The 27,388-nt window shown below is 41.7% G+C and overlaps 2 protein-coding genes across 2 annotated transcripts in view; one reads left to right on the forward strand and one right to left on the reverse strand.

The window, feature by feature from the left end:
* The window catches only part of gnptab (N-acetylglucosamine-1-phosphate transferase subunits alpha and beta), a 50,942-nt gene extending 39,283 nt beyond the window's left edge, over positions 1–11,659 (forward strand). Inside the window, exon 22 of the mRNA XM_080421314.1 lies at positions 4,851–11,659. Coding sequence (XP_080277440.1) covers positions 4,851–4,922 — 72 coding nt within the window. The 3' untranslated portion in view covers positions 4,923–11,659. The remainder of the gene's footprint in view (positions 1–4,850) is intronic.
* A 319-nt stretch (positions 11,660–11,978) lies between these two features.
* Positions 11,979–26,531, reverse strand: chpt1 (choline phosphotransferase 1). The gene is made up of 8 exons (XM_080420880.1): positions 25,989–26,531; positions 21,516–21,663; positions 19,185–19,326; positions 17,936–18,020; positions 15,572–15,703; positions 14,225–14,383; positions 13,465–13,590; positions 11,979–12,522 (listed from the first exon to the last, which is right to left on the reverse strand). The coding sequence occupies exons 1-8, from the start codon at positions 26,214–26,216 to the stop codon at positions 12,403–12,405; spliced, it is 1,140 nt and encodes a 379-aa protein (XP_080277006.1). The 5' UTR covers positions 26,217–26,531; the 3' UTR covers positions 11,979–12,402.
* Positions 26,532–27,388: the final 857 nt, after the last annotated feature.

The raw sequence follows: 27,388 nt of genomic DNA on the forward strand, positions 1-27,388 counted from the left end.
GTGGTCTTCACAACAGGATTGATCCCCGACAAGGGCTGACACACTGTAGGATAGTTCACTAGGATGCTATCTCCAGAGTCAGACCCAATACATACATTTGAGTTTATTCCAATTCATTTTAATCGACGTATCCCGTGATATGCCTCTCTCCCTCTCCCCCCTCTCTCGCTCTTTCTCTCTCTCTTTCTCTCTCTCTCGCACGTCAAGTGCAGAAGCGGTCAGTGACAGCGTTGCCATGTCCGCTTATTATAAGCGACTTTGGGCTTGTTTTTCTGTAGAGTTGCTTGTAAATATTGGTTGTTGCGGGGTGCATTTTTTGGGCTTATTTGTATAGTTGCTTATTTGGCCTTGTTTCCTCATGTTGTTTAAACCAGTGGTTTAAACAACACATAATATGTATTTGTCCGCAGACCCCCCTTCTGTAAATATGTTGTGCCATCATAGACCCCCATACAAGATTTGTGTGGATTTGGAAAATATTCCACAATTTTCTCAAGATTTTTCTTTGAAAATAGCTGCGACGCGTTGTGAGCTTGTAGATCGGCTATTTTCAAATATCCAATGTATTTGTAAATAGGTTTAAAGTGCTCAAGTGGCCTTTTCTTGGGCTTGTTTTCATAGACCTGGTTGCTTATTTCTCTCGCAACATCTGGCAACGCTGTTCTGACACAACGTGCACATGCTGCACACTCACACACACACACACACACACACACACAGAGCTCGCTCTCGCTCTCACTCTCTGTCTGTCTGTCTCTCTCTCTCTGTACAATTCCTCTAAAATAAACAGCCCACCAGGCTCGCTCACTCTCTCATTTTGTTTTATAATGTTAACTTAATACAGGACTGGACGATAATATTGCGGTAGGGACTGTTTGTTGTGGTCAGATCCAGCGACGCCCCCCTAGCAACGGTGGCTGTAATGTGCTCTCATTGGCTGTAGCGTGCATCTCCTCGCAAGGTGGTCGCAGCCCCGTTCATAGTGTATGATATTGTCTGCTGTCCTGTCCCAGACAGAGCTGAATATCTAACAGGGTAGTTATCTGAAAACGGTCGGAAAGCCGTCGCAGAGCGGATAATCGCGGCCATATCGTCTCGCGGTGCCTTTCACACACAGCGAGCATTATCTCGCAGATCAAAGGCCGATCTGCGTCAGATCGGGAGGTTTTGTCGGCGAGCGCCAAAAAATGTCGGCGACAGCAATATCGGACCCAATCTCCTGCAGTCTGTACGGGCCCTTAGTCGGGACCAATTATATGAAGATAGGTTGAAAATGGGTGAAGTCGTCCTTTAACCCATTCAATCCGGGGACGCATCTCTGTCATTTTAAGATTTCTTTGGCTATTCAAAAATAGCATATATAAAAGCTCATAGCGCGGCACTGAGTGCTATGAGCTTGTAGATTTGCTATTTTTGAAAATTTTGGAAAATGTGTTCAAATCATTGACTAAATATATTTTTTAAAGCGAACATTTTAACTCAAATCTTTGCTTTTTGGGGGGTCCCTGGAACAACATATCTTGAGATGGGGGTCCACGGCCAAATACATATAATTTTGGGGGTCCTTGACATGAAAAAAGTTTGGGAACCACTGATTATAGCAACATAAGATAAAAAAAAAAAGACTGTTAGGATTTAGAAGAGATTTGTAGAATCCCCCAGAAGCAAAGATTTGAGTTACAAATGTTCGCTTTAAAAAAATATACATACAAAGATTTGCAAAGAAAATCATGATTTAAAAAAAAAAGCAGATCTACAAGCTCATAGCGCGGCACTCGGTGCTGCGCTATGAGCTTGTAGATCTGCTATTTTTGAATAGCCCAAAGAAATCTTAAAATGACACAGATGATGCTTTCCCGGTCTTAAAGAGTTAAGTGCTCTATATTCTGATGGTAATCATTGCTATAGAGTGTAACAGGGGGTCTTCCTGTCTCTCCAGCTCTTTAATAAGCAGAAAATACATTTTCAGGTCAGGATACGTACTTGAGGAAGTGATGACCACTGCAACAAGGGAGGGAAAGCATCTGTGTCATTTTAAACTGTAGCCATATTTTAGGCTTTGGCTATTCAAAAATAGCAGATATACAAGCTCATAGCACGGCACGAAGCTTGTAGATCTGCTATTTTTAAAAAAATCTTGAAAATGTGTGCAAATCTTTGAATATATATTTTTTAAAGTCAACATTTTTACTCAAATCTTTTATTAACTCAAAGCTTCTGGAGGTCCCTGGAATGAAATATTTTGAGATGGGGGGTCCGCGGCCAAATACATATAATTTTGGGGGTCCTTAACATGAAAAAGGTTTGAGCACCACCAATATAGCAAAATACGCTTGAATTACGATAGAGCAGCTGCTTTGGAACTGTAAAGTTTCCCGGTTCAATCCCCGGCCCCTCCTGGCTTAGCGTTAAAGTGTCCTTGAGCAAGACACTGAACCCTAGCTGCTCCCCTAGTAGTTAGTGTGGGTAAATGCAGGGGACAAATTCCAGGTATGTGCAAAATGTACTTATGGGCAATACACCCCAACAACTATCTTATGTGAAAATCCCTCTCGGTGGAACGTGGCTCTCACGTTACCCAACAAACTTAACGGAAGACCTTCTAGTCTTTGTGTGGCAACGTGAGACCATCTTTGTTGGCAGTGGCACCAGTGGTGGATAAAGTACTCAAATGTTTTACTTAAGAAAAAGTATCAATACTGCAATGTAAAAAATACTCTGTTACAAGTAAAAGTCCGGAATTCAAGTAAGTAAAAGTACAAAAGTATTGGTATCAAAATGTACTTAAAGTACCAAAAGTAGAAAGTACTCATTGTCACAAGCTTTCAAATGTATAACAATCTTTTGAAAATAGCAGATCTACAAGCTCACAATGTGTCGCATCGCGAAAAATAGGGCTGAAGTGAGTAATGTATGTTTTGTAATAATAATCCAAATCTACAAAGTAACTAGTAACTAAAGTTTTCAAATAATTGTAGTGGAGTAAAAGTACAATATTTGCCTCTGAGATGTAGTGGAGTAGACGTAAAAGTACTGAAAATTGGAAATACTCCAGTAAAGCAAAAAATACCTCATAATTGTACTTGAGCACAGCACTTGAGTAAATGTACTTAGTTACTTTACATCACTGGTGGCAACGTGAGCCCATCTTTGTGTGGCACTGCCCAAACCACTGCCAGGATTCGATTTTGTCTTCTCCCCCTGTCAGACGGGTGGGAGTGCATGCCTATTAGAGGTGTACACGTTCCTGTGTGATTTACTACACCCTTCAACCTTCTTGTGATTAACCCATTAAGACCGGGAACGCATCTGTGTCATTTTTTGATTTCTTTGGCTATTCAAAAATAGCAGATCTACAAGCTCATAGCGCGGCACCGAGTGCAGCGCTATGAGCTTGAAGATCTGCAATGTTTTGAAAAATTTAGAACATTTGTGCTAATCTCTATTATATATATATATTATAAAGTGAACATTTGTAACTCAAATCTTTGCTTCCGGGGGGTTCTACAAATGTCTTCTAAATCCTAACAGTTTAAAAATATATATATGTCACTATAATCAGTGGTTCTCAAACTTTTATTATGTCAAGGACCCCCAAAATTATATGTATTTGGCCGTGGACCCAATCTCAAAATGTTTTGTTCCAGGGACCCCTTGAACTAAAAATGTTTGCTTTAAAAATATATATATATTCAATGGTTTGCACACATTTTCACGATAAAAAAAAAATAGCAGATCTACAAGCTCATAGCACGGCAAAGAAATCTTAAAATGACACAGATGCGTTCCCGGTCTCAATGGATTAACAACTTGACACAGACATTGACGGCATAAACGCCACTAAGGAGGTTTACGACGGGTGCCATGTCAGTTGTACTTGGCCCAGGTTTGAGCCGTTTGAGGCCGCTGACCTAATCTAAGACGTATTCTCGGTGTCCAGTTCATCCTTAGTGAATCTAAAGAAAGATTAACAGTTGGAAAGACCTTTTGAAGGAAGGACCCGCCGCCCCTTCCATTGTTGCCCCCAGGGGACCTCTTGTCCCCATCAAGGCATGTGTGTGACCTGCAATGACAGCCAAAGTAGCTTCACACACACACACACACAAACGTCCACACTGTGGGGTCAGATGGCTGGCTGTCGAAGACGTCTTGTTATGGACGTTTTATGGATGGGGAATCTTAAGTCACTGCGGGAAGATGAAAAGTATCACATTTTGATGACCCCCCAAATTGATGGGTGTATTTGGCCGCAGACCCCTATTCTGAAAGGTTTTAGTGACACGTCTCCCATAAGAGAAGATTTGTGTTTAAAATAATAATGGTGTTAATGATATTGATAATAATAATAATTATACAAATAAATAAATATATCTGCTCGACACTGTAGCTATCAAAGGACGTTGAGAATGTCACATGGATGTTTTTTTAATAATCATTGATTAGCTAGTTTGTTAACAGTACAGGTAATACAGTCAAAGGTTATGCCAAAAGGATGACACAAACACGTTTGAGTTTGGGTGGAGAGTCGAGATCTTTAATGGGTTTTGGTAGTGCATTCCACATTATGGTGGCAGCCTAGTAGAATCAATTTTCCTCATGTTTGAGCCTGAATTCAATGTGACTTGCATATGTCTTCCATTGCAGCATTGTAAGAGATAACATGTTTGTACTGCTCTGAGATAGTAGCTAGTATAGAGTATTGACTTACACACAGACAATGGTGACCTGAATACTAAACTCCTGTTTGGGGGGAAACTGAGCCCATGTTCTGCCTCAGCAACAAATGAAAAACTGTTTTCTGGTTGTCGTTCTTTTTCCTTCTTCCTGATGTAATTTCCTGTCTCCCTCAGCTGATCGTGCTGAAGCGCAAACTGTTCCCCCGGCGCAGAATCAGCAAGGAAAGCAACTCCGAGCGCGTGTGAAAGAAAGAGTGGAAACTCCTCCTTTATCCTCTCCTGGTCTGCAACTTACCTCCACCAAAGCTCTCCATCCTCTCCCCCTCCCCCCGTCCTCTGCCCCTGCTCTCGGTACCCCTGCTCCTCATGGGTGGAGGGGACAGACTAGGGGACCGTCCCGAGTGGGTGACAGAGTCCAGACTCGGGACGTTAAACGTTTGAATGTCCTCCTGGTTAAAACGGCGATGGCGATGGACGAGCTCTGGCCAGGTGCTGAGTGACAGGGAAACGGACCACTAGACTACTGGACCGCCCAATGCTGCAGACATGTGACAAAGGCAGCCACAAATCCTGTCACTACTCCTCCACTCCTCTGGGGGAGCTAGAGACTTGCATATAAGATGTGTGTGTGCACACACACACACACACACACACACACACAGACAGAGGACCTTTGCCAACATGAACCAATTACCCCCTGTGGTGGGGCAGCCATGTGATTGATCTGCTGTTGGTGTGTGTGTGTGTGTGTGTGTGTGTGTGTGTGTGTGTGTGTGTGTGTGTGTGTGTGTGTGTGTGTGTGTGTGTGTGTGTGTGTGTGTGTGTGTGTGTGTGTGTGTGTGTGTGTGTGTGTGTGGGGTGTGTGGGTGTTACTATAATTGTGAGGGTCAAATGAGAAAGAGACATCATGAGGACACTTTTCCTGATACCTCACAAGAGAAATTGTTTATGGTTTGCCAGGATTCGATTCTGTCTTCTCCACTGTCAGTTGGGTGGGGGTGCATGCCAAATAGAGGTGGCTATAGCTTGGCTATAATATATGATCGCAAATCTACAAGCCGAGATAGTTAGTTAAAAAGATGTCCAAAAATAAATAATGGCGTTCATAAAATCACCCACCTAAATAGCTGATATCCTCACAAGTATAGTAATACAAAGTGTGTGTGTGTGTGTGTGTGTGTGTGTGTGTGTGTGTGTGTGTGTGTGTGTGTGTGTGTGTGTGTGTGTGTGTGTGTGTGTGTGTGTGTGTGTGTGTGTGTGTGTGTGTGTGTGTGTGTGTGTGTGTGTGTGTGTGTCAGTGTCAAACTTCCGTCTGGTGTTTCAGAACTGAAAGTTGAAGTAGGGATTGAGAATGTCTGCGGTACGACGTCTAATGAGAAAACACAATAGGAATTCATCGACGGCCATCGTAAAACCACTTGAACCCTAGCGTTCCTACTCTGGGGGGCGAACCTTCAACGAAAACAGCTGATCTACAGTACGACGATTGTGGATCGGCTGTTTTCTGCGAAAAGATTTGGTGTTGAGGGAAATACTAGTAGACCTAGTATTGAGCCCTGGGGGACCCCAGGCTGCCAAGTATATGGGGTTTAAGTAGTCGAGCCTAATTTATACTCTTATAGTCGGATGCGTCTTTAGCTTGAAGATCAGGTTTTTTATCGGCAAGTGGAACGGGGTATAAATTAAGCTTTACTTGTGTTGTGTTGTTACCATACTAGGGAAGAAAAAACAGACATGGATTGTATATAGGCTATAAAAACTAAATCGATAAAGTGCCTTTTTTTGTAAGAGTTTCGATTGTTCCCACAAAGCATTCCTGCACACCCAATACGTCCCTTTTTACATTTGAATCAGCTTTTAAAAACGACGCCCTCACAGACATCGTCTTACACGTAGGGCTGTCACGATTACAAATTTACGCTGACGATTGATTGTCACTCAAATAATTGCGATTAAAGATTTAATTGTGTGTTTGGCATTGAAACATTGGAACATATGAAGCCTTTTAGGCTTCGTAATAAAAAAATGGCACAGGGCAGATAACTGAAATATACAAAGACATTATTGACATATTTAATAATTTTATACATGTAAAAAAAAGCAGAAATAGCTGATCTACATGCTTACAACGCGTCACGAAGTGACGCGTTGTAAGCTTGTAGATCAGCTAATTCTGCTTTTTTTAATTTGAAAAATGTGTGAAAATCTTTCAACATGGAAACGATTATGACAATTATGCAAAAATAATTGCGATTATGATTATGTAATAATTGTGACAGGCCTACTTACACGTGTCATATGACCGGCTTTCATGATTTACTACGGGAATGAGTGGGATTAAGAGTAATATGAGCATTATTAATGTGGTGGGGGGACATTTTTTTTAAATCTATGAATGTTTGACATTGTATTTCCCAGTCGCCTGTGTGTCCCCGTGGGACCCCCGCGAGTCTTCCATAGTGTCTGAAATTCAGACCCACCCTCCCCGACCGACCTGACCCACCCACCCACCCACCCACTCTCAGCATGCTTAAATTATTTTGATTGTATTGTTCATGATGAGCCATGCGACCAGTTGTGATGCATTTCAGATGAATGGCATGGAATGTTAATTTAGACTGTTCTACTTTTCTGTCCTTTTTTTATGACTCCATAACTTTAAAGGCTGATGTATGTTCGGTCGTGCGGTCCTCCGTCACGCACAGAACATTGTGAGCTTGTAGATCGGCAATTTTCAGTGCGCAACACCGGCACGCAACAATGTCTAAATCAAGCCGCCTTAGGCCTGTGATTCGGTCGTCTTGAGGTCACTTGTTTGGCAAACATTCAAACTGAGGCTATACAGTATTTAAGAGTTTAGCTGCTGCTGCTGCTGCACAAGTGAAATAATGTAATGCGATGCAAGAAGAACCCCTCCTCACAAAGATATTGTTGCTGTCGGGCAGAAACCTTGTATCTCCATATTTCAGTGTTTTTTGTGCCACAGAGTTGCACATAACTTAAAGTAGCAAACTCTAGTAGTAGCAAACTCGTAGATCAGCTATTTTTGAAACATTTCTAGAGAGAAAATGGTCGTGTTTCATAAATGTTGAACCAATGAAAAGTATTAACTTGTTGTGACTTAGCAATAACTACATTGGATCCATTGGAACACAGGTACTTGTAAACATTTCCTGAAAAGTGACAGTTTTGGACATAACTAGGTTTCCAGCCTACCGTGACAATATGTTTCACAAGGGAGCTTGCCCAGGCATGCACCCTCCCTCACACCTAGCCCTAACCCCCAGTCCAAACTGAGGGCTGAACACAGGGCTAACACTTTTCACGCATGACCATTGAGTAACACATTGGATGTCTGTGGAATGAACTCCCCTGGGATGTGTCAAATTCAGAGTGAATCGTTTTTCACACTGAAATAATAAAAAAAATGGGATTTGGTTCCGGTTTCACTGGTCTTGTTTATTTTTCTTTTAAAATCATTACAGGGACAAGAGGTATGAATGAAAAAACAAGTCTTTATTACAAGCTTTGTCTCGCATACTTGTTAGTACAAAGGTGTCTTCACGGTGTGTTCTTGTTGGACAGTGCAACGTCGCATTAAAATCGCACATTTGCAATGCATACTGTAAGTTCAGGTCAAAAGTTGAAAACGAAAATCATTTGAGAACACGCCCTTCTGCTACGTACTACATCCATCAGAAGGGGAGTGGGGGGGGGCAGCATGATTCCATCTTTATTTGTCCAGATAATCATAATTATGGAGGGAACAATTTCTAACCCTAAGACAGCTTGTGTGCCGGCACTGTAGTAATAATGTCCCTTTGTCTATCCCTAGTGGAGTTGGAAAAATCGACAACGTCGATCGCGTAGAAACGTCACATTCCAGTCTGAGATTACAAAAACCATTCAGGATCACATGGTTGAATAGTTATCGTTAGACGCGTGACAATTCAGTCACTGCATCTTTTTCAAGTACCAAACATACATTCACCTATACTGTAACTACATCATTTGTATAAGTGACGACGGAAAAAGAAGAGCCGTTACCGTGTAGTGCGAAGAACAGAAAGCCTTCCAACGAACTCTAGTGTATGTGTATGTGTGTGTGACACTAAATTGATTAGCATTCACTTCCATAAATGAAGATTTCTGCAGAGGATGCAGAATAAAAAAAATACATTGTTCATCAGTGGCTTTAAATACGAGAGAAATTAAAAAACAGAAGAAAAAAAAAAACATTAAGCAAAAATATTTAAGGCGTCATTTGAATTCTATACAATCACAAAGAATTAATATTAGCCCTTTAGGGAGGAGGAAATGGAGCGGAGGCGTTAATGCATCATCTATTGACGACTTTCTATAAAGGCGTGAGCTTATGTGGTTTCACTTAAGAGGGTCAGTCATTTAAATGTGATTATAACTTAAACCAGAGGTTCTCAAAGTGGGGGCCAGGGGTCCCCAGCAAAATATGTTAATATTAGGGGTGTGCCGATACACTAATTTCACCAAACGATACGATACGATATTTGGCTCACAACTTCGATACGATTTCGATACGATACGCACTTTTTTTATTATTAAAAATATATGGGGGAGAAAAAAAAGCAGATGCAAACAAATAATTCTGTTTTTGCATTATTCAGATATGCGAACTTGTAGCTTTTCAGCTACAATAGCCGTTTTGAATCCAAATAGGGAAATAGTGTGACACCTGACCCGAAAAAAAACATGTTGTCACCCTTTTCACCTCGGGGCTGTTTGCATGCCTGAATATTATTATTGTAAAAAAAACAAAACAATTTTTTTCCCCTCAAAACGATACATATCGTCACGAAAACGTATCGCGATATATCGCGGGACGATATATCGGCACACCCCTAGTTAATATAGTTAACATAATCAGTTTAACCACTTTAACACTATATACATCGGCTATTTGAAAACAGCAGATGTACACGCTCACGACGCGTAGAGGTGCAATGTGTCTTGAGCTTGTAGATCTTCTATTTTCAACAAAATCGTGAAGAAAATGTGAAAAAAAAAAGTCACAAAATATCTTCGGATGGGGGTCCGCAGCCAAATACATTAATACTTTGTGGGGTCCTCTTGACATATAAAATGTTTGAGAACAACATAAACAAAAGTTGAGCCTCACAGAAGAATCGTCATCAATTCTCAGCATTAACAGGCCCCGCCCCCTTCGCCTGCAGCCTGTGACAGCGTACCTCATTAACATGTCAGCCCACATTACCATCTTCATTGGAAATTACTTTGAGGTCCGAATGGTTATTCATTTTATTTTGCTTTTTTTTTTTCATAGCCCTGATTTGAGTTCATTTCAGATTGAGCCACATTTCATTTAATAAATATAACTGAGAAATGATTTACTAAATATTTCAACGGCTACGAAGTTTAGCTTGGGCACGTGTCAAACCACCAGTGGAGGAAAGTAACTAAGTACATGTACTCAAGTACAGTACCGAAGTCAAATTTCAGTTTATTAACCCATTAAGACCTGGAACACATCTGTGTCATTTTCTGATTTGAGCTAAAAAGAATTATTTTACACTTTGGCTATTCAAAAATAGCAGATATACAAGCTTGTAGATCTGCTTTTTTTTTAAATCAAGAAAATGTGTGCAAATTAATATATTTATATTCTTTTCAAGCAAACATTTTGTAACTCAAATCTTCGCTTCTGAGGGTCCCTGGAACAAAATATTTTGAGATGGGGGTCGGCGGCCAAATACATATAATTTTGGGGGTCCTTGACATGAAAAGGTTTGAGAACCACTGATATAGAAGCTTTAGAAGTAAGAATCGGCCTCAGGTCTTAATTAAAAGAACTGGAGCGACGGGGAGACCCCTGTTCCCTAACAAACACTCGATATAAATAATGTTTTTATCACAAACCTTTTTTGTTTTAATAAAAAAAAATATCACGAGAGGAAATATTCTCTTCGATGAGCGGTATCGATCGTATTTGATTTGACATTTGCCCAAGCTACTGTATGTGGTACCCGTTGAAGCCAACTTATTTTGGTCACTGATTTGAATGAGAAAGATAAAATGGAACCATTAGTTTGTTTTGATGCAAAAAACGAATTCTCTGATGGCATAAGATGATATTCCAACCTGTGCCCGATTTCCACTCATTTCTATGGATTCCGTGTGTGTGTGTGTGTGTGTGTGTGTGTGTGTGTGTGTGTGTGTGTGTGTGTGTGTGTGTGTGTGTGTGTGTGTGTGTGTGTGTGTGTGTGTGTGTGTGTGTGTGTGTGTGTGTGCAGCCTGATCTCCAGAGAATACCGTAACATTGCACGGAACAGTGCACTTCATTCCGTGGATAGTCGCCTCGGAACTCCCAAATTGCGTGCATATGTACGGCGAGTCCCACGGTGGGCGTAACCAGTCGCAACACGGAAAAAACCGGAAGCAGAGCAGTCCCCACAATAAAATTTACGATTCTGTGCCTATCGGTACATAACTCAAACGGCGCTGAGTAGGCACAGGCGAATGTCCCACCGTTCAGGACGGCAACTCGGTCGCCTTAGCTCCCTCGGTGGTCCTTCACGGGGGGACAATTCGCCTGTGACTGCGCGCCTCCGAAATGGTTTTGTCACAAGGCAGCGCCGTACCATATGCACGCAATTCGGGAGTTCCGAGGCGGCTATCCACGGAATGAAGTGCACTCGTTCCGTGCAATGTTACGGTAATCTCTGGAGATCGGGTTGGTGTGTGTGTGTGTGTGTGTGTGTGTGTGTGTGTGTGTGTGTGTGTGTGTGTGTGTGTGTGTGTGTGTGTGTGTGTGTGTGTGTGTGTGTGTGTGTGTGTGTGTGTGTGTGTGTGTGTGTGTGTGTGTGTGTGTGTGTGTGTGTGTGTGTGTGTGTATCACTATACTTGCCAAATGTCCCCAGAAGTACTATAGAATTTGAGAAACATAACATTGTAAGGACCATTTTCCTGGTCCTCACAATGGGGTTGTTGATGGCTTTAACCCTTTAAGACCGGGAAAGCATCAATTGTGTCATTTTAAGATTTCTTTAGCTGTTCAAAAATATACAAGCTCATAGCGTGGCACAGAGTTCCGCGCTATGAGCTTGTATATCTGCCTTAAAAATATATATATATTTATGTTTGAATATTTTTTAAAGCGAACATTTGTAAAATATTTAGTTCCAGGAACCCCAGAAGCAAAGATTTGAGTAACAAATGTTCGCTTTAAAAATATATATATATTCAAAGATTTGCACACATTTTCAAGATTTTTTGAAAAATAGCAGATCTACAAGCTCATAGCGCTATGAGCTTGTAGATCTGCTATTTTTGAATAGCCAAAGAAATCCAAAATGACACGAGATGCGTTCCCCAGATTGAATGGGTTAAAAAAAGGGGTTAGGGTGATTTATAATTAGTTGCGCACTGGTGTCCCACACCAGTGTCCCCACAAGTAAAGTAATACAAACATACAGAGAGTGTGTGTGTGTGTGTGTGTGTGTGTGTGTGTGTGTGTGTGTGTGTGTGTGTGTGGGTTTGCATTCCTGCGGTCAGATCAGGGACTTGAAGACTCTTTCCATCGGTGGGATCAGACCAAGTTCTACTGAGAGGTGTTGACTGTGCGGAGGCTGTCGTGGCTCTCTGGGGCGGGCGTGCGCTCCTCGTCTTCTGCTCTCAGAAGCGGGGCGACGTCGTCTCGCTCGTCCCCGGATTCCTCCCGCCGGGCAGGCCATCAGTCGCGGTGGGCGTGGCCCCCCGCCGCCGTGATGCTGAACACGCAGATCTTGAGGTGGGAGGCGATCTGGAGGCACACGCCCGTGCAGTAGCGCGTGAGGTCCAGTAAAGAGAAGACCTAGCAAGGAGAAGACGATTGAAGGATTAAAATGATTGAAGGATGATCATGTGTGTTGGAGCCATTTCATTTAAAGGAATAGTTCACCCCCAAAATGACTTTTTTTTCTCCAGTCGATTAGTCACCCCATGGAGACTTGAATTCATGGATATTTTTTTGTTTTTGTCGCATTCCTAAGCCAATAATTTGGTGACCGGCAGCGGTTCCGGTAGGAGACACAAATAGTCTCCTTTGAGTCTCCTACCGGAACCGCTGCCTACCGGTCCGCTGGTCATCAAATTATTGCCTTAGGAATGCGACAAAAAAAGGGGTGAACTATCCCTTTAATTTCATATTTTTTGACTCAATGTTGCCTCTACTGGTGGCCTACCATCAGCTCCCAGTACTTACCATATATACAATATAGTTACCCAAGCTATGTTACTCCAGGATCGAGCCCAGAAAGGAAAATGCACAACCGAGCTACCCGGACATAGGTGTGTTTCATTTATGTGCTTGTGTGTGGCAGCATAACGTTAAGTGTACAGGAGCTGTCCATGTTGGCACACACTAACACCTAACTTAAACACAACCACTAGTCATGCTACCTTCAGCTGTGAAAAGGGTTTATTGTCCTTTTTTCAACCTTGTGTTCCTATTTTGGGCATGTCATCATAGACTATTTGTTTCTGTTTTTTTCCCTAAAAAATAGCAGATATACAAGCTCACAACCTCCATGTCTATCCGTACTCCCTACAAGAAAACAAAATCACCCACTTTACCCCTGTAAATCAGTGACGCAAAAGAAGTTGTTTCTGATTCTGACAACACGTGAGCTTGTAGACCGGCTAATTGTCAACGCACGACACCATCGTACAGGCAAGTACAAAATAGGGCTTACATGTAAGTGGTCACCTCAGTGTGTACTATTGCAAGAGGAAGAACATCAATGTACAGTCTCACCATGGCTGTCCAGAGGACGATGTACTCATCAAAGTAGCTGTTGAAGTATTGGTTGAGGAAGAGGAGTCCGGGGCCGATGAAGGCTGTGTCTGGGAGGTACAACTCACTCCTGGTCATGTGGGCGATCTACGGGCCAAGGAGAATCATGAGGAACACGCAGTACGTCACCCATTCTCAACCTATCAATAACACAGCAGTTCTCTCAACCTTCTCTGGATCAGGCCCCCACTGAAAATCTCGAAAAACACTTTATTTTGAATGATCGATCAATCGATTGTTAGAATTATCGTAGTATAGTATACTCTAAATTCCTATTTATCTGTTTTAAAGTAAGAATACCATGACACTTTTTTTTACCATAATTAATTTACATTAATTAATATTAAAGTCATATTATCATCAACATCGTTGTGTTTTGCCAATTCTTTGGGGACCCACTTGCAATATCTTATACAGCCCACCAGAGGGCCCACAGGTTGGGAATATGTGCACTAACATCATTTCAAACAATCCTAAAGGATCAACCCACCTAAGAAGGCATATCACATCTATTTCTAGCTCACAAGGCAACTCGTTGTGAGCCAGTAGATCTTTTTTTTCTTTCTTTTTTTTCTACAAAAAATCCCAAGAACAAATCTTGTATTGGGGTCCCTGCTGGCACAAAATATTTTCAAATGGGGGTCCGTGGCCAAATACATATTAATTTGGGGGGGGTCCTTGACATGAAAATGTCTGAGAAGCGCTGCTCTAGGCTCCGTACCACCAGCTTGTTGGAGATCTTGGAGATGACCATGCCGAAGGTGATGATGTACAGACAGGGGTGCGCCTCAAACAGCTGGCTGGAAGACTTCTTGAAGATGATGAAGGCCAGTGTGAGGATGAGCATGATGTGCATACCAGGGGTCAACACACTGGTGTCCTGCATGTCACACGCGCACACACACACACACACACGCACACAAAATATGCATCACTGGCTGGTCACATGAAATCTGAGATCCACATTGGAGCCATGCCGTTCCCATATCGTTGCTGATCCCTGCTTGATCGTACTACAGAGTCACACAAAAGTATCAAAAGCAGCAGATCCACAAGCTCGCTTTTTTGAGCTTGCAGATCTTCTACTTTTGCCATTTTTGAAATTTGAATTCTTAACACATTGGGTGCCAGCATTTTTTCATAACAACTTACGTTGGGTGCCAGCATTCTCCCCATTGACTGCGCTTTGCTGTTTAAAGCTCTAGACTCCACGAGGAGCAAATCCATGTAAAAAAAAACATCCATTCATGTTGCGCGATGACCCTGGCTACAACCTGGAACGATAACATTTCACTCGCGAGTTACAATGGGGGGGGATCGCGCATCGCGCATGACCGGTTTTCCCCACCGGAAACAGATTCGGAGATATAGGTGTTTTAAAGAAGGAAATAGACAGGAAGTGGATGGCAGCCATGTTTTTGTTTTTCCGGTGATCTATCTGGCCTATCCTTCTCAAGATCACAATGGGTACTCCCAGAGCTGCTCTAGCCCCGCCCGTGTGGAGAAAAACGAAAAAAACAAAAAGACATATTTCACGGTCTGGACCGTGTTCGGCACCGGACCGCTACTCTGCGCAAACACGGTTCAGACCGTGTTTGGCACCCGATGTGTTAAAAGTAACAGTTTTGGACATATGAGGTTTCCACCCGACAGAGACGATATGGATCCCGAGATCCACATGATTACATTTTTTCCCCCATTACCATGGCGCTATGAGCTTGTATTGTAGATCTGCTATTTTTGGAAGAATCGTGAACATTTGTGCAAATCTTTGAATATTTTTTAACATTTGTAAAATATTTTGTTCCAGGGACCCTCAGAAGCAAAGATTTGAGTTACAAATGTTTGCTTTAAAAAGATATATATTCTAAGATTTGCACAAATGTTCAACATCTTCCAAAAATAGCAGATCTGCAAGATCATAGCGCGGCACTCGGTGCACGCTATGAGCTTTGAGCTATATATGCTATATTCAGACAACTTGTTGTGATTTGCCACTATAATCAAATTGAATTCAATTGAAAAGAGACAAAAACGGTTGTTTTCAGTGAGAGAGTTTCATACTTACGGCCACGGTGGATCCGTTCTTTCCCACGCCTCCGTTGAGGATGACATGGAAGTAGTTATAACAGGAGTACACGGCCCCGCCGATGATGCCCAGGATGGGGAAGACGTAGAGCGGCACGTCGACGACATGCAGCTGGGGACACATGACACACAGAGGACCAATCAGCACCCAGCTACCACCACTGGTCGTCATGGGAACAGCGGGAGGAGGAGGAGGAGGAGGAGCATTTATGAGCGGTGGGCGGGGCATGCCGGGCGAGCGCGATGGGACCACAAAGCCAAATTATGCGGGTGACATCATCAGCTTTTTCTTTTTGACAGATCTTGTCTAATAGATCACTGGTTCTCAACGTAGGGTCCGTGGACACACCAGGGGTCTTTCTTTGAGGAGTTACGGGTCTGTAACTCAGAGAGTGTACAAATGGAACCAAATGGACCCTAAAGGGCGCTACATGCTAGAATTCAGTTCTTATGACTCAGAAGAAGAAAGTTCTTATTTTACTGCCAACCAAAATAGTTCTGAGAGCTAGACTCCCTCCACCCTACACTCGGTAATCAGATCGAATTAATAACAGCTGTGTAGCTTGCTCTGTGTCTCCAGACTATGGAGCATTGTGTACATCTAGCGTGGATATTTTAATGCCTGGATACTGGACATTTAGACATTTTGTCACAGAGGCAGGCTATGGAGATTTAGCTAGTTCTGTTTTTGTGTTTATGCATGGTCACTAGAGGGGGATAGAGGAGTTTGTAAAAACGCTACCTAGGTGTGCTGGGTTGGCGTGATAGTGAAATAGAAGAGGTTCTTATTGACGTCATTTTGTAGTTATAACCTACCCCATAAGGAGAAAGTTCGGACCGTAGCATGTAGCCCCCCTTACGGGTCCATTCGGTTCCATTTGGACCCTCTCAGAGTTACAGACCCGTACCCTTGAGGTCCGCGGACCCGACCTTGAGAACCAGTGCACTAGATGACCTGTTGCCATGGCGTTTAGCTACCCCATAATATTTACCTTTTTTGTCATTTCCCTCACGTGACGTTTAGTCAAGCCTCCACAGGCAGCACAGTGAAAGTGAAAACACAAGGTCTATTTAAACGGCTTGTAGGAGGATAAACTACGAAATAGGGATTGGTAGAGATTTTAACCCATTAAGACCGGGAACGCATCTGTGTGTCGTTTTTAGATTTCTTTGCCTATTAAAAAATAGCAGATCTACAAGCTCACAGCGCGGCACCGAGTGCCGCGCTATGAGCTGGTAGATCTGCTATTTTTGAAAAATCTAAGCGAACATTTTAACTCAAATCTTTGCTTCTGGGGGGGTCCCTGTAACAACATATTTTGAGATGGGGGTCCGCGGCCAAATAAATATCTACAAATGTTTTCTAAATCCTAACAGTATGTTTGCTATATCAGTTATATCACCAACTTTTCCATGTTTCCATGTCAAGGACCCCCATCTCAAAATATGTTGTTCCAGGTACCACCAGAAGCACAGATTGGAGTTTCGCTTTAAAACATATATATTCAAAGATTGTCCACAAATTGTCCACGATTTTCCAAAAAAACTATAGCAGATCTACAAGGTCATAGCACGGCACTAGGTGCCGCGCTATGAGCTTGTATATCTGCTATTCTTTAATAGCCAAAGAAACCTTAAAATGACACAGACGCGTTCCTGGTCTAAATGGGTTAAAGAAGGTGTAAGTGATATTGTTTGTTCAAATTGGTCTTCTTAAATGGCTCTAGAGAGTGTTTGTTCAGTAACAGGTCTTTCCAGCTCTTCAGTAAAACAGAAAATACATACAAAGAGCTGGAGAGATGGGGAGACCCCTGTTACTGAACAAACACTCAGAAAATAGAGTGCTCTTCAATATAGAGCTTAAACTTTTTTAACAAAAAACCTTTTGTTCTAACCAAAATATATCACTCACAGCACCCTTTAATACCATCGCTGTCAGGCAGAAACCTTGTATCTCCATATTTCGGCTTTTTATGGCTTTCCATAAATGCCCTATTTTACACTTAGTCTTATGAGTGCCGCGCAAAAAGTAGCTAATTAAAAGCTCACTGCGCGTCGTCGCATGGTGACACGTTGTGAGCTTGTAGATCGGCTATTTTGTAAGATCTTCAAAAAAATTGCCTATTATGACGGTATACAGTAATGGTTGAAAGTGGTTAAGTGTGTCTGTGGGCTTTATAAATATTCATTATTTATCCAATGAAAAGAGTTAAGTAATGGTTTTTGGACGTACAAGGTTTCCACCCGACAGTGACGATATAACACAATGCCTGTGTTGTTAATGATGAGGGACAGTATGTAGTTGTGTGTCCATGGATGACCGTGGAAATGTGTGTAATTCTACCGTAGTTTGCCAGAGCCCCACGCCGCCAAAGGCTGACATCAGATACATGCCCATGATGGCGAACTGCACCTCTGTGACATCCACCCTGCGGTTAAAACAAACACAAAACACTCCGTTGTTACCATGCCTTGCACAAAAAAAAAACGTTAGTCTGGCTGATTGAAATCTCGAGATTGAAATCTCGTCTAGCGAGACTAAAGGTCCTTACACACCGGGGCGATTTTTTCGTGCGAATAATACGCTTTTTTTAAAAACCTTATAAAGTCAATGCAAGCGTACATGGCGCGAAAAAGCGGAAAAGCGAAGCGAAAAAGCGTCTTTTAATTATTCGGAACGAGTCCGAATTTTGCGTATATTCGCCACATTCGCCAGTGTGTAAGGACCTTAACGTTTTTTTGTGAGAAAACTGACTTCCGACGGTGAGAAAACGATAATATTACTTCCGCCGAATTAGTTAAATTTTCGCCAGAAACAGACTGTATCAAATATAAGTGACTGACTATCATAAACGATACAGAACCTCCTCCTCCCCCCCCCCCCCCCATCATAGAAAAGGTAAGAAAATCGTGGTCCAAAATTCCCCCCTGAAGCCGATTCTACAAATGTCTTCTAAATCCCAACAGTTTTCTGAAAAACTTATGTTTCTATATCAGTGGTGCTCAAACTTTACTTTACTTTATAAAGTATTTGGCCGCTGACCCCATCTCAAAATATTTTGTTCCAGGGATCCCCAGAAGCAAAGATTGGAGTTAAAAATGTTCGCTTTAAAACAACATATATTCAAAGATTTGCACACATTTTCATGATTTTTCAAAAATAGAAGATCTACAAGCTCATAGCGCGTTACCGGTATATAAGTGATCATTGTAATCTGTTCAAGAGGCAATTGTGTATCCCCCAAAATCATGAAGGCTGATTTGACCTTTGGGACAAATAAAAAAGTCAGTGTGTCCAAAAATGTAGTTACTGCACTTTGGCTTTAAAGGACATGTATATGTATTTGGCTGCAGACCCCCATCTGAAAATATGTTGTGCTGTACGAGAATATTTCTGTTAAAAACACATTCTAATTTTTTTTTAAAATGCCGATCTATAGTACATGCTGACAGGTTGTAGATCTGCTATTTTCAAAAAATATATGTTAAAAAAAATACAGAAATTTGAAACAGAGAACAGAAATCTCAGGGGTCCTTGACATGAAAAGATTTGAAAACCGCCGCCTTAAAAAAAAAAAAGAAGTGCTGCTTACAGGCCGAAGCGGAGCGTCCCGGACACATAGGTCTGCCAGTGGGCACAGAAGAACATGAACATCCCTATAAAACCACAGAAGAACATCCAGTCTGGGTAGTGTCCAATCCCACATGATATACACGTCCCCACCGCTACGAACACTGCAGGAGGACAGACGACACAGAGAGAGACACACAAATATTAGGCCTGTCACAATTATTACATAATCGTCTAATCGCAATTATTTGAGATAATTGCAATTATTGTTGCATAATCGTCATAATCGTTTTCATGTTGAATTTTGTTTTCACACATTTTCAAATATAAAAAAATATATTTCTGCTATTTCTACATGTTTAACATTATAAAATATGTCAATACTTTCTTTGTATAATTAAGTTATTTGTCATATCTGCCCTGTGCAATTTTTTATTCATATGTTTCAATGTTCAATGCCAAACACACAATTAATTCAAATCTTTGCTTCTGGGGGGGTCCCTGGAACAACATATATTTTGATGGGGATCGGCAGCAAAAAACATATGATTTTGGGGGTCCTTGACAAGAAAAAGTTTGAGAGTTCTCAAACTTTTTCTTGTTATATATAACAACATTAGGATTTAGAAGACATTTGTAAAGATTTGCACACATTTTCATGTTTTAAAAAAAAATTGCAGATCTACAAGCTCATAGCACGGCGCTATGAGCTTGTATATCTGCAGTTTTTTTAATAGCTAAGAAATCTTAAAATGACACAGATGCGTTCCCGCCCGGTCTTAATGGATTAATATATATATTGTTTTTATTATCAAATCCAAGTTTTTCTGATTTCAGGATGTTGCACTTTTTGACAAAATATGGGTCAAAACATCAGTAATGGCTGGTCTAGGACTCTCCAACATCAGGATCGGACCCAAAAATGTGGCATCGTTTGGGCTCTAGTATGAACTCCAAGCTGATTGGTTGTTATTCTGTCTGTCTGTATGCATGTACTGTATGTCACTCAATATCTGACATACTGTACATATTATGGTGGTGAAAGGTCAAGGTGAAGAAGGTTAATTATGGCTCAACACTGTGGTACATTACTAGTTAACTAAAGTATTCATTGCATTTGACAGCGTGTCTAAAGCAATCTCTCTTCCCTGCGTTAGGTTCACTAGAAGGTGTAAGATGGTTATGCAAACTGGCATATACGTTTCTAATTCCTTCCACAGCTTGACACTGCTGCCAGTGAGGAGCCCCCACTGGGAGGACGCAGTGCCTCTGTCCTACTCCTCCCTGCCCGCCCTTAGGAGAATGTGCACATTGTGCAGTGATAAAGATCTCCCTTCCCGCCTGGCTTCCCTCCCCCCGAACACAGCCATCGGCCCCATTGTGTTCGTGAAGACGCTCAACCAAGCCAGATGCACCACGGTGGATTCGAAACTCCTAGCCCAGTGTTAGGCAACACAAAAAGATATGTATGTGTACAAATGGACATTCTTGTAGTTACAGAGTGTACAAGAATGTACACATTTGTACACTCAGTTATGGGGGTCCACGACCTAAATTTGCACATCAAACTGGTGTTTCTTGAATTTAAAAAAGGTTTGAGAACCCCTGGCCTATAATGTCCACATTTCCAGTTCTTAAATTAAACATTGATTAAGTTCTGGCCCACCATCCTAATGACTTAGAAAAAAACTGTGCCGACGTCAAACGTACTTGCCGACCCCGGTCCTAAACTCTGTGGTGTTGAGCAGGTACTTCACCCCTGTACCACCTGTACACCCTAAATAGCATAGAAGTTTCCTAGCTCATATAACTACCGAATGCACACAGAGCTGTTGACAGTATACTCTGGATGCCATGTTAGACCGCCCATTAACCATTTTTGACCCATATTTTGTCAAAAAAAAGAATGCATGTTGCTATATATATACTGTATATAGCAACAACTACACACAGAAGAGTTCCCGGCTTGAAAGGTATAACGTATAGGTGTTCCAGGTCTAAATGGGTTAAGAAATTATACTGTATATTGTATACCGTTTATACTGTACATTTTTGTATTTATTATCTACAAGCTCACAATGCGTCGCAACGCTATGCATTGTGAACTTGAAGATTGGCTATTTTTGACATTTTTAGAAAACGTTCGGCTATAATGACATGCCCAAACTAGGTATGCCAGGTTGAACGTGGTTAGAAATCGGGACACATCGGCTGTATAATGGCCGACACTGATGTCGTCAGAAAAGTCAAATAATGAGACGATATATATCGACCAAAGCAATATTATGGCTCCGGCTGTAGTTTGGGTTTAGTAGTTTAGTGTCGTATGGGAAGTTTGGGGTTCTAGAAGCACCTGTAGAGACGGCATCACAGCCGTGGTCAAACAGCTCGCCCAGAGCAGAACTGGTGTTGGTCCGCCTCGCCTGCTTCCCATCGATGGCGTCCAGAGACTGGTAGATGAACAGACCCAACGCACTGAGAATGAACGCCCATGCTGGAGCCTGGAGAGAGAGAGAGAGAGAGAGAGAGAGAGACAGGCAGACAGACAGGGATGTGAATGTTAATCCATGAAGACCGGGAACGCATCTGTGTCATTTTAGAGTTTAGCTAACAGTATAACCATTATTTCATACTTTTGGACTATTCAAAAATAGCAGATATACAGGCCTGGGTCGTAGCGTGACGGTTCAGGCACCCTAGGCTGCAATGCCAGCCTGACAGTGTGTCGCGGGTTCGACTCCCGTTCCCGACGACCTTTGCTGCGTGTCACCCCCCATCTCTCTCCCGATTTCCTGTCAGCCTACTTTCCCCTCTCTAAATAAAAGGCATAAAAAGCCCCAAACAAAAATATTTAAAAAAATAAATAAATAAAATAAATAGCAGATATACAAGCTCATAACTTGGTGAACCACTGATAGAACCACCAATATTATAGCAACATACGTTTAAAAAAAATAAAATAATAATAGGATTTAGAAGACATTAGAATCCCCAGAAGCAAAGATTTGAGTTAAAATGTTTGCTTTAAACAACATATATATTCAAAGATTTTCACGATTTTTCACGATTTTTCTAAAAGAAAATAAGCACGGCACTCAGCTATGCTTGTATATCTGCTATTTTTTAATAGCCAAAGTATAAAATAATGGTTATAGCTAAAAATCTAAAATGACACAGAGATGAGTTCCCAGATTGAATGGGTTAATCCTCAAGCGTCGGTGAGGTAACACATCGCTTGCATAAGAAGCATCTTTACCCCAAATGAAGATTAGATTAGATTGAACCTTTATACAGCCGAAACGCTGTTTAGGAATCTACGATGAAAACATTTGACATTGTGACATGTTCCGTTTTTATTGCAATATGTATTGCGACATCATTATTATTAGATATCAGGATTTACTCAAATTCACCAGTTATTCTCACACACACACACACACACACACTATTTCTGGAGAGTTTTGCAAGCCAACAATAAGAGAAAAACAGTAATAAAGTTGATGTGTGGTACAGGACAGCTGACACACTACAGCAGGTGCGGACTCAAGGGTTCTATTTAAGTCATACTCGCCATACCCACAGCACCCCCACCCCCTACATACACCAAACTCTGTTGTACTGACTAATGGGTGAGCCGTTATACCATTACGATGTACCGTCTATCCCAGTGGTTTTCAAACATTTTCATGTCAAATACCTGTATACCTGATATGTACATAGATAGGCCACAGACCCGCCCCATCTAAAAAAGAATTATGCTTATCCCCCTTAACCCATTCAACTCAATCAATTTGTGATACTATAAAATAGCCATAAGGATTTAATGTAAACCATAACCACTTAAACCCTATATATATATATACACTGCTCAAAATAATTAAGGGAACACTTTGATCCCTTAATTTAAAAAATAATTTTGAGCAGTTTTTGTTAGCAGTATGTACACGGTTCATGAAAACTCAAAATAATTAAGGGATCAAAGTGATCCCTACATTTCTTTGAGCAGTAATAGTATATATAGTTGACCAGAGTCCCAAAGTTCTATATCAACGCTCCTTTTTTTTTCCCTCTACACCAAATCTCTTCGCTGAAAACAACCAATCTGCAAGTTCACAAGTTGTGAGCTTGTAGAGCTGCTATTTTCTCCAAATATTGGCCTCAGAATATGGACGCTAGTGTTGATTTCTTCGACTAAAACTAAGACGAAAAATGTTGGTCGACTACCTTTTTTCACTGACGAACACTAAATAAAAACTAAGCTATGATGACTAAAACTATGAGTAAATATATATATTAAAAAACTAGGGACTAGTGGAGAAGAGATCCAGTAGAACTAAAAGACAAGTCATTTTATGTTTGGTTGCGCTCGGGTGTTGAAAATAGCAGATCTACAAGCTCACAACGCGCCACGCTGCGACGCGTTGTGAGCTTGTAGATCTGCTATTTTCAGCATGCAACCAAGTGTATAATCAGACATTACGACGCCATCAAGGCACCGACAAAATACATTTTAGTCGGCTAAATCAACTGTAGATTTAGTAGACTATAATCTTATGATATTTAATCGACTAAAACTAGACACAAACTAAAACATTTCAGATTAAATATGACTAAAATATGACTAAAACTAAATCTGCTGTCAAAATCAACACCGACGCTAGGGTGCATGTGGTTACTGTGTGTGTGTGTGTGTGTGTGTGTGTGTGTGTGCGTGTGCGTGTGCGTGTGCGTGTGTGTGTTCGTGTGTGTGTTCGTGTGTGTGTTCGTGTACGTGTCATAAGGTTATGCTGGTGTTTCCACATCAGCCCGGTTAGGGTTGTGATGTGAACCAGGCTGAACCGTGCTGGTCAAGCCTGGAATGTGTCCTAGGCAAAATTCCAGCTGACCCACTGGGGGTCAGTTCCTCCTTCTGGCCCCAGTGGGGGTTGGGGGTCGTATGAAGACAATCAGCCAACACTGCGTGGTGTGTGTGTGTGTGTGTGTGTGTGCGCGCGTGTAAGTGTGTAAGAGAGAGAGAGAGAGAGAGACAGAGAGAGAAGGAAATGAAACTCATGCCGTCTTGACTCTTCAGAATTGCAGCCGGTCTTATCAACCCCCCCCCCCCCCCCTCCTCCAACACCACCGTCTTTATTAGCCTAAGCCTACTATCAGAGTCCAGTGGTTCTGTCTTTTATCTGCTAACTAATCAATATGTTATCTTAGATGGTACTATTGGTCAAACCCTGAACTCTACATGGGTTCATTCGCAACATACCACTATTAGTGAACTGCTTGCTTGCAAAAGGCATGAGGGGGACTTTCACCCACTTACAAGCACAGCTCACCAAGAAGGGTGTGATTGGGCATCGGTCAGTAATACGACTGCAATGGAAATGCCAGTGGATGGGTATATAGATAGATAGAGCAGTGGCATTTTTACGCCTGTCCCGGTCGGACTTTGTGTCAGTAGCAAGGTCCTCGTCTGCCTATAGGTATGGCTGGACAAAGGTATAATCTGATAACACACACACACACACACACACAACTTGCCTTCTTCTCATTCAACTAATGCACGCTGTAAGTGGATCATAGGTCACCTGTCACTTAAGTTGTTTGTCCCATGTGTTGCTGTTTTAATTACAGTAACAAGTGTTTACATCTATGTACATATGAGCTACATGAGTCCAAAACACTCACCTAAACTTATAGAATGATATAATATCATAATAGGTAACAGTAAGAGTGGGCACCTAATATATTTTACTTTCTGGTGTTTAATGCCACATGTTGCGTTCCTATTTAACAAGACAAAACCCTCCCATTTCTTAGATATATGGTTCACGAGTTATAGCTAGCAACGGTGTTGCTCACTAAGATGGTTAACCTTCGTTTACTACAGGCGCCTGTAAAACAGTGACTGGTAAACAAGTCAACAAGTGGAGGCTTTTTAACAGTGGTGGAAACGTGTGTAATGGGTACTTTTATTTTGAGTACTTAAGTGTATTTCAATGTGAATACTTTTGTACTTTTACTCAAGTAAACTTTGAGTCCCGGACTTCTATTTAAAACAGTAGTATTTCTATAATGGGGTATTATTTGGTACTTTTACTTGAGTACAAAATGTGAGTACTTCTTCCACCAAAGTCTACTGTTAGCTGTCTGTCAACAAGCATGACCTCACATCCAAACACCATGTCACCACAGACATATGACATGATCATCAGCTACTATGTATCAAAGCTGTCATTGTGGAGGAATCATAGACACACACCAAGGAACAGTAGACAGGAAACTATGTCACAACCAGTGGTGGAAAAAGTACTCACATTTTTTTCAAGTAAAAGTATATCAATACTGCAATGTAGTAACACTCTGTTTCAAGTAAAAGTCTGGAATTCAAACTGTACTTGAGTAAAAGTACAAAGGTATTGGTATCAAAATATACTTTAAGTACCAAAAGTAAAAGTAGTCTTTATACAGAATGTCCCATTTCACAAGTGTTCAAAATTAAATCTACAAAGTAACTATAATTGTAGTGGAGTAAAAGTACAATATTTGCCTCTGAGATGTAGTGGAGTAGAAGTAAAAGTATTGAACACTGTAAACACTCAAGTAAAAAAAGACCTCAAAATTGTACTCAAGTACAGCACTTGAGTACATGTACTGAGTTACCACTGCTGAATTGTATCGTAAAGGACGGGCGGTGTCGCTCGCCGATCTTATACAAGCTGTGATCTTGTAGATCGGCTGAGCCGATCTGCAAGATCACAGCGTTAGCTATAGCGACAGCAACAAGTTGAGTATATTAGCCCCCTGTGATCAGGCTACTCTAAGTACTTCTACTCACCTCCTCCTTGGCGCTGGGGCAGTAGATCACCAGCACCACGGTGGTCAGGATGTTGACCACCAGCCCTATGATGGTCAGGGTGTTGGGGGCCACCCAGACGGGGACCTGCTGGACCAGCCAGTTCCAGTAGATCTGACACGGGGGCTCGAACAGCGAGCGCCCCTCCGCGCTGTACTTGTGCTCCTCCAGCCGCTTGAGCTGAGCGGCTGACAGCGGCTCTGGCCACATTGTAGCCGTTTCTCTAACCCACCGCTACTATAACCGTTTACCTACCGCCTCCACAAAAACAAAAACAAAACAAAAAAAAGTATAATAAGCTACGATCCCCCGGAGATCTAAAGCCTCCCCCTGGATCTTTAGTGGATCCCTGGGATCTCCCCTTGGATCTAAGTGCTTATTGTGTCCGACCTCGATCCGGGCGATCAGTGGACATTTAGAGGAGAAAAGCGGCGGTTCTATCGACCTCCATGTCCGCACGGAGTGAGTTGTCGATTTATTATTCCTCCTTCCTGCCTTCCTTTCCTTTCTGATCGAGTTGCGTTGGGTTGTTTCTCTGAGGCAGGAAACGAAACGTGAGGTCCGGAAGGGAATACTCTGCCCGTCTCTTTTCCCGGGAAATTCGAAATGTATTCAGCGTGTTGCCTGCTATATGGAACTGATCGACACACGTGTTGGGGTATAGTAGTGTAGTGTAGCCATGTGCTTTAACAACAACATTTAAACCTCTCTACAACCACTGAAAGCTAGTAGGCTACTAGGGCCTACTACTGCAATTTACAATGTAGGCATTTAGCAGAGCTCTTAGTCTCTTAACAACCCATTTAGACCAGGAAAGTATATATCTTGTGTCATTTTTAGATTTCTTGGGCTATTCAAAAATAGCAGATATAATCTCATAGAGTGCTGCGCTATGAGCTTGTAGATCTGCTATGTTTGAAAAATTGTGCAATGCAACTCTTTGAATATATATATTTCAAGCGAACATTGGTAAAATATTGTTGTTCCAGGGACCTCCAGAAGCTCAAGATTTGAGTTAAAAATGTTGTTTCAAAAAAATATGTGCATTCAAAGATTTGCACAAAATGTTCAAGATTTTTCAAAAATAGCAGATCTACAAGCTCGTAGCGCGGCACTCGGTGCCGCCCTACGAGCTTGTAGATCTGCTACTTTTGAATAGCCCAAAGTATAAAATAATGGTGGTAGCTAAAAATCTAAAATGACGCAGTATGAGCGATGTATGTAAGGAAGGAAGGACAACACAAGGTAATACATCACATGCATAGAAATAGTAATCTAGGATCATAGGAAAACCAAGAACCTAGTCTAACAGTAGAATATAAAAAAATAAATAATAATCTGCACATTGAAACTATACACACTAGGGCTGTGCCAGGTTAACA

This window comes from Gymnoscopelus braueri, assembly GCF_963280865.1.
Source record: "Gymnoscopelus braueri genome assembly, chromosome: 23".
NCBI classification, from domain to species: domain Eukaryota; kingdom Metazoa; phylum Chordata; class Actinopteri; order Myctophiformes; family Myctophidae; genus Gymnoscopelus; species Gymnoscopelus braueri.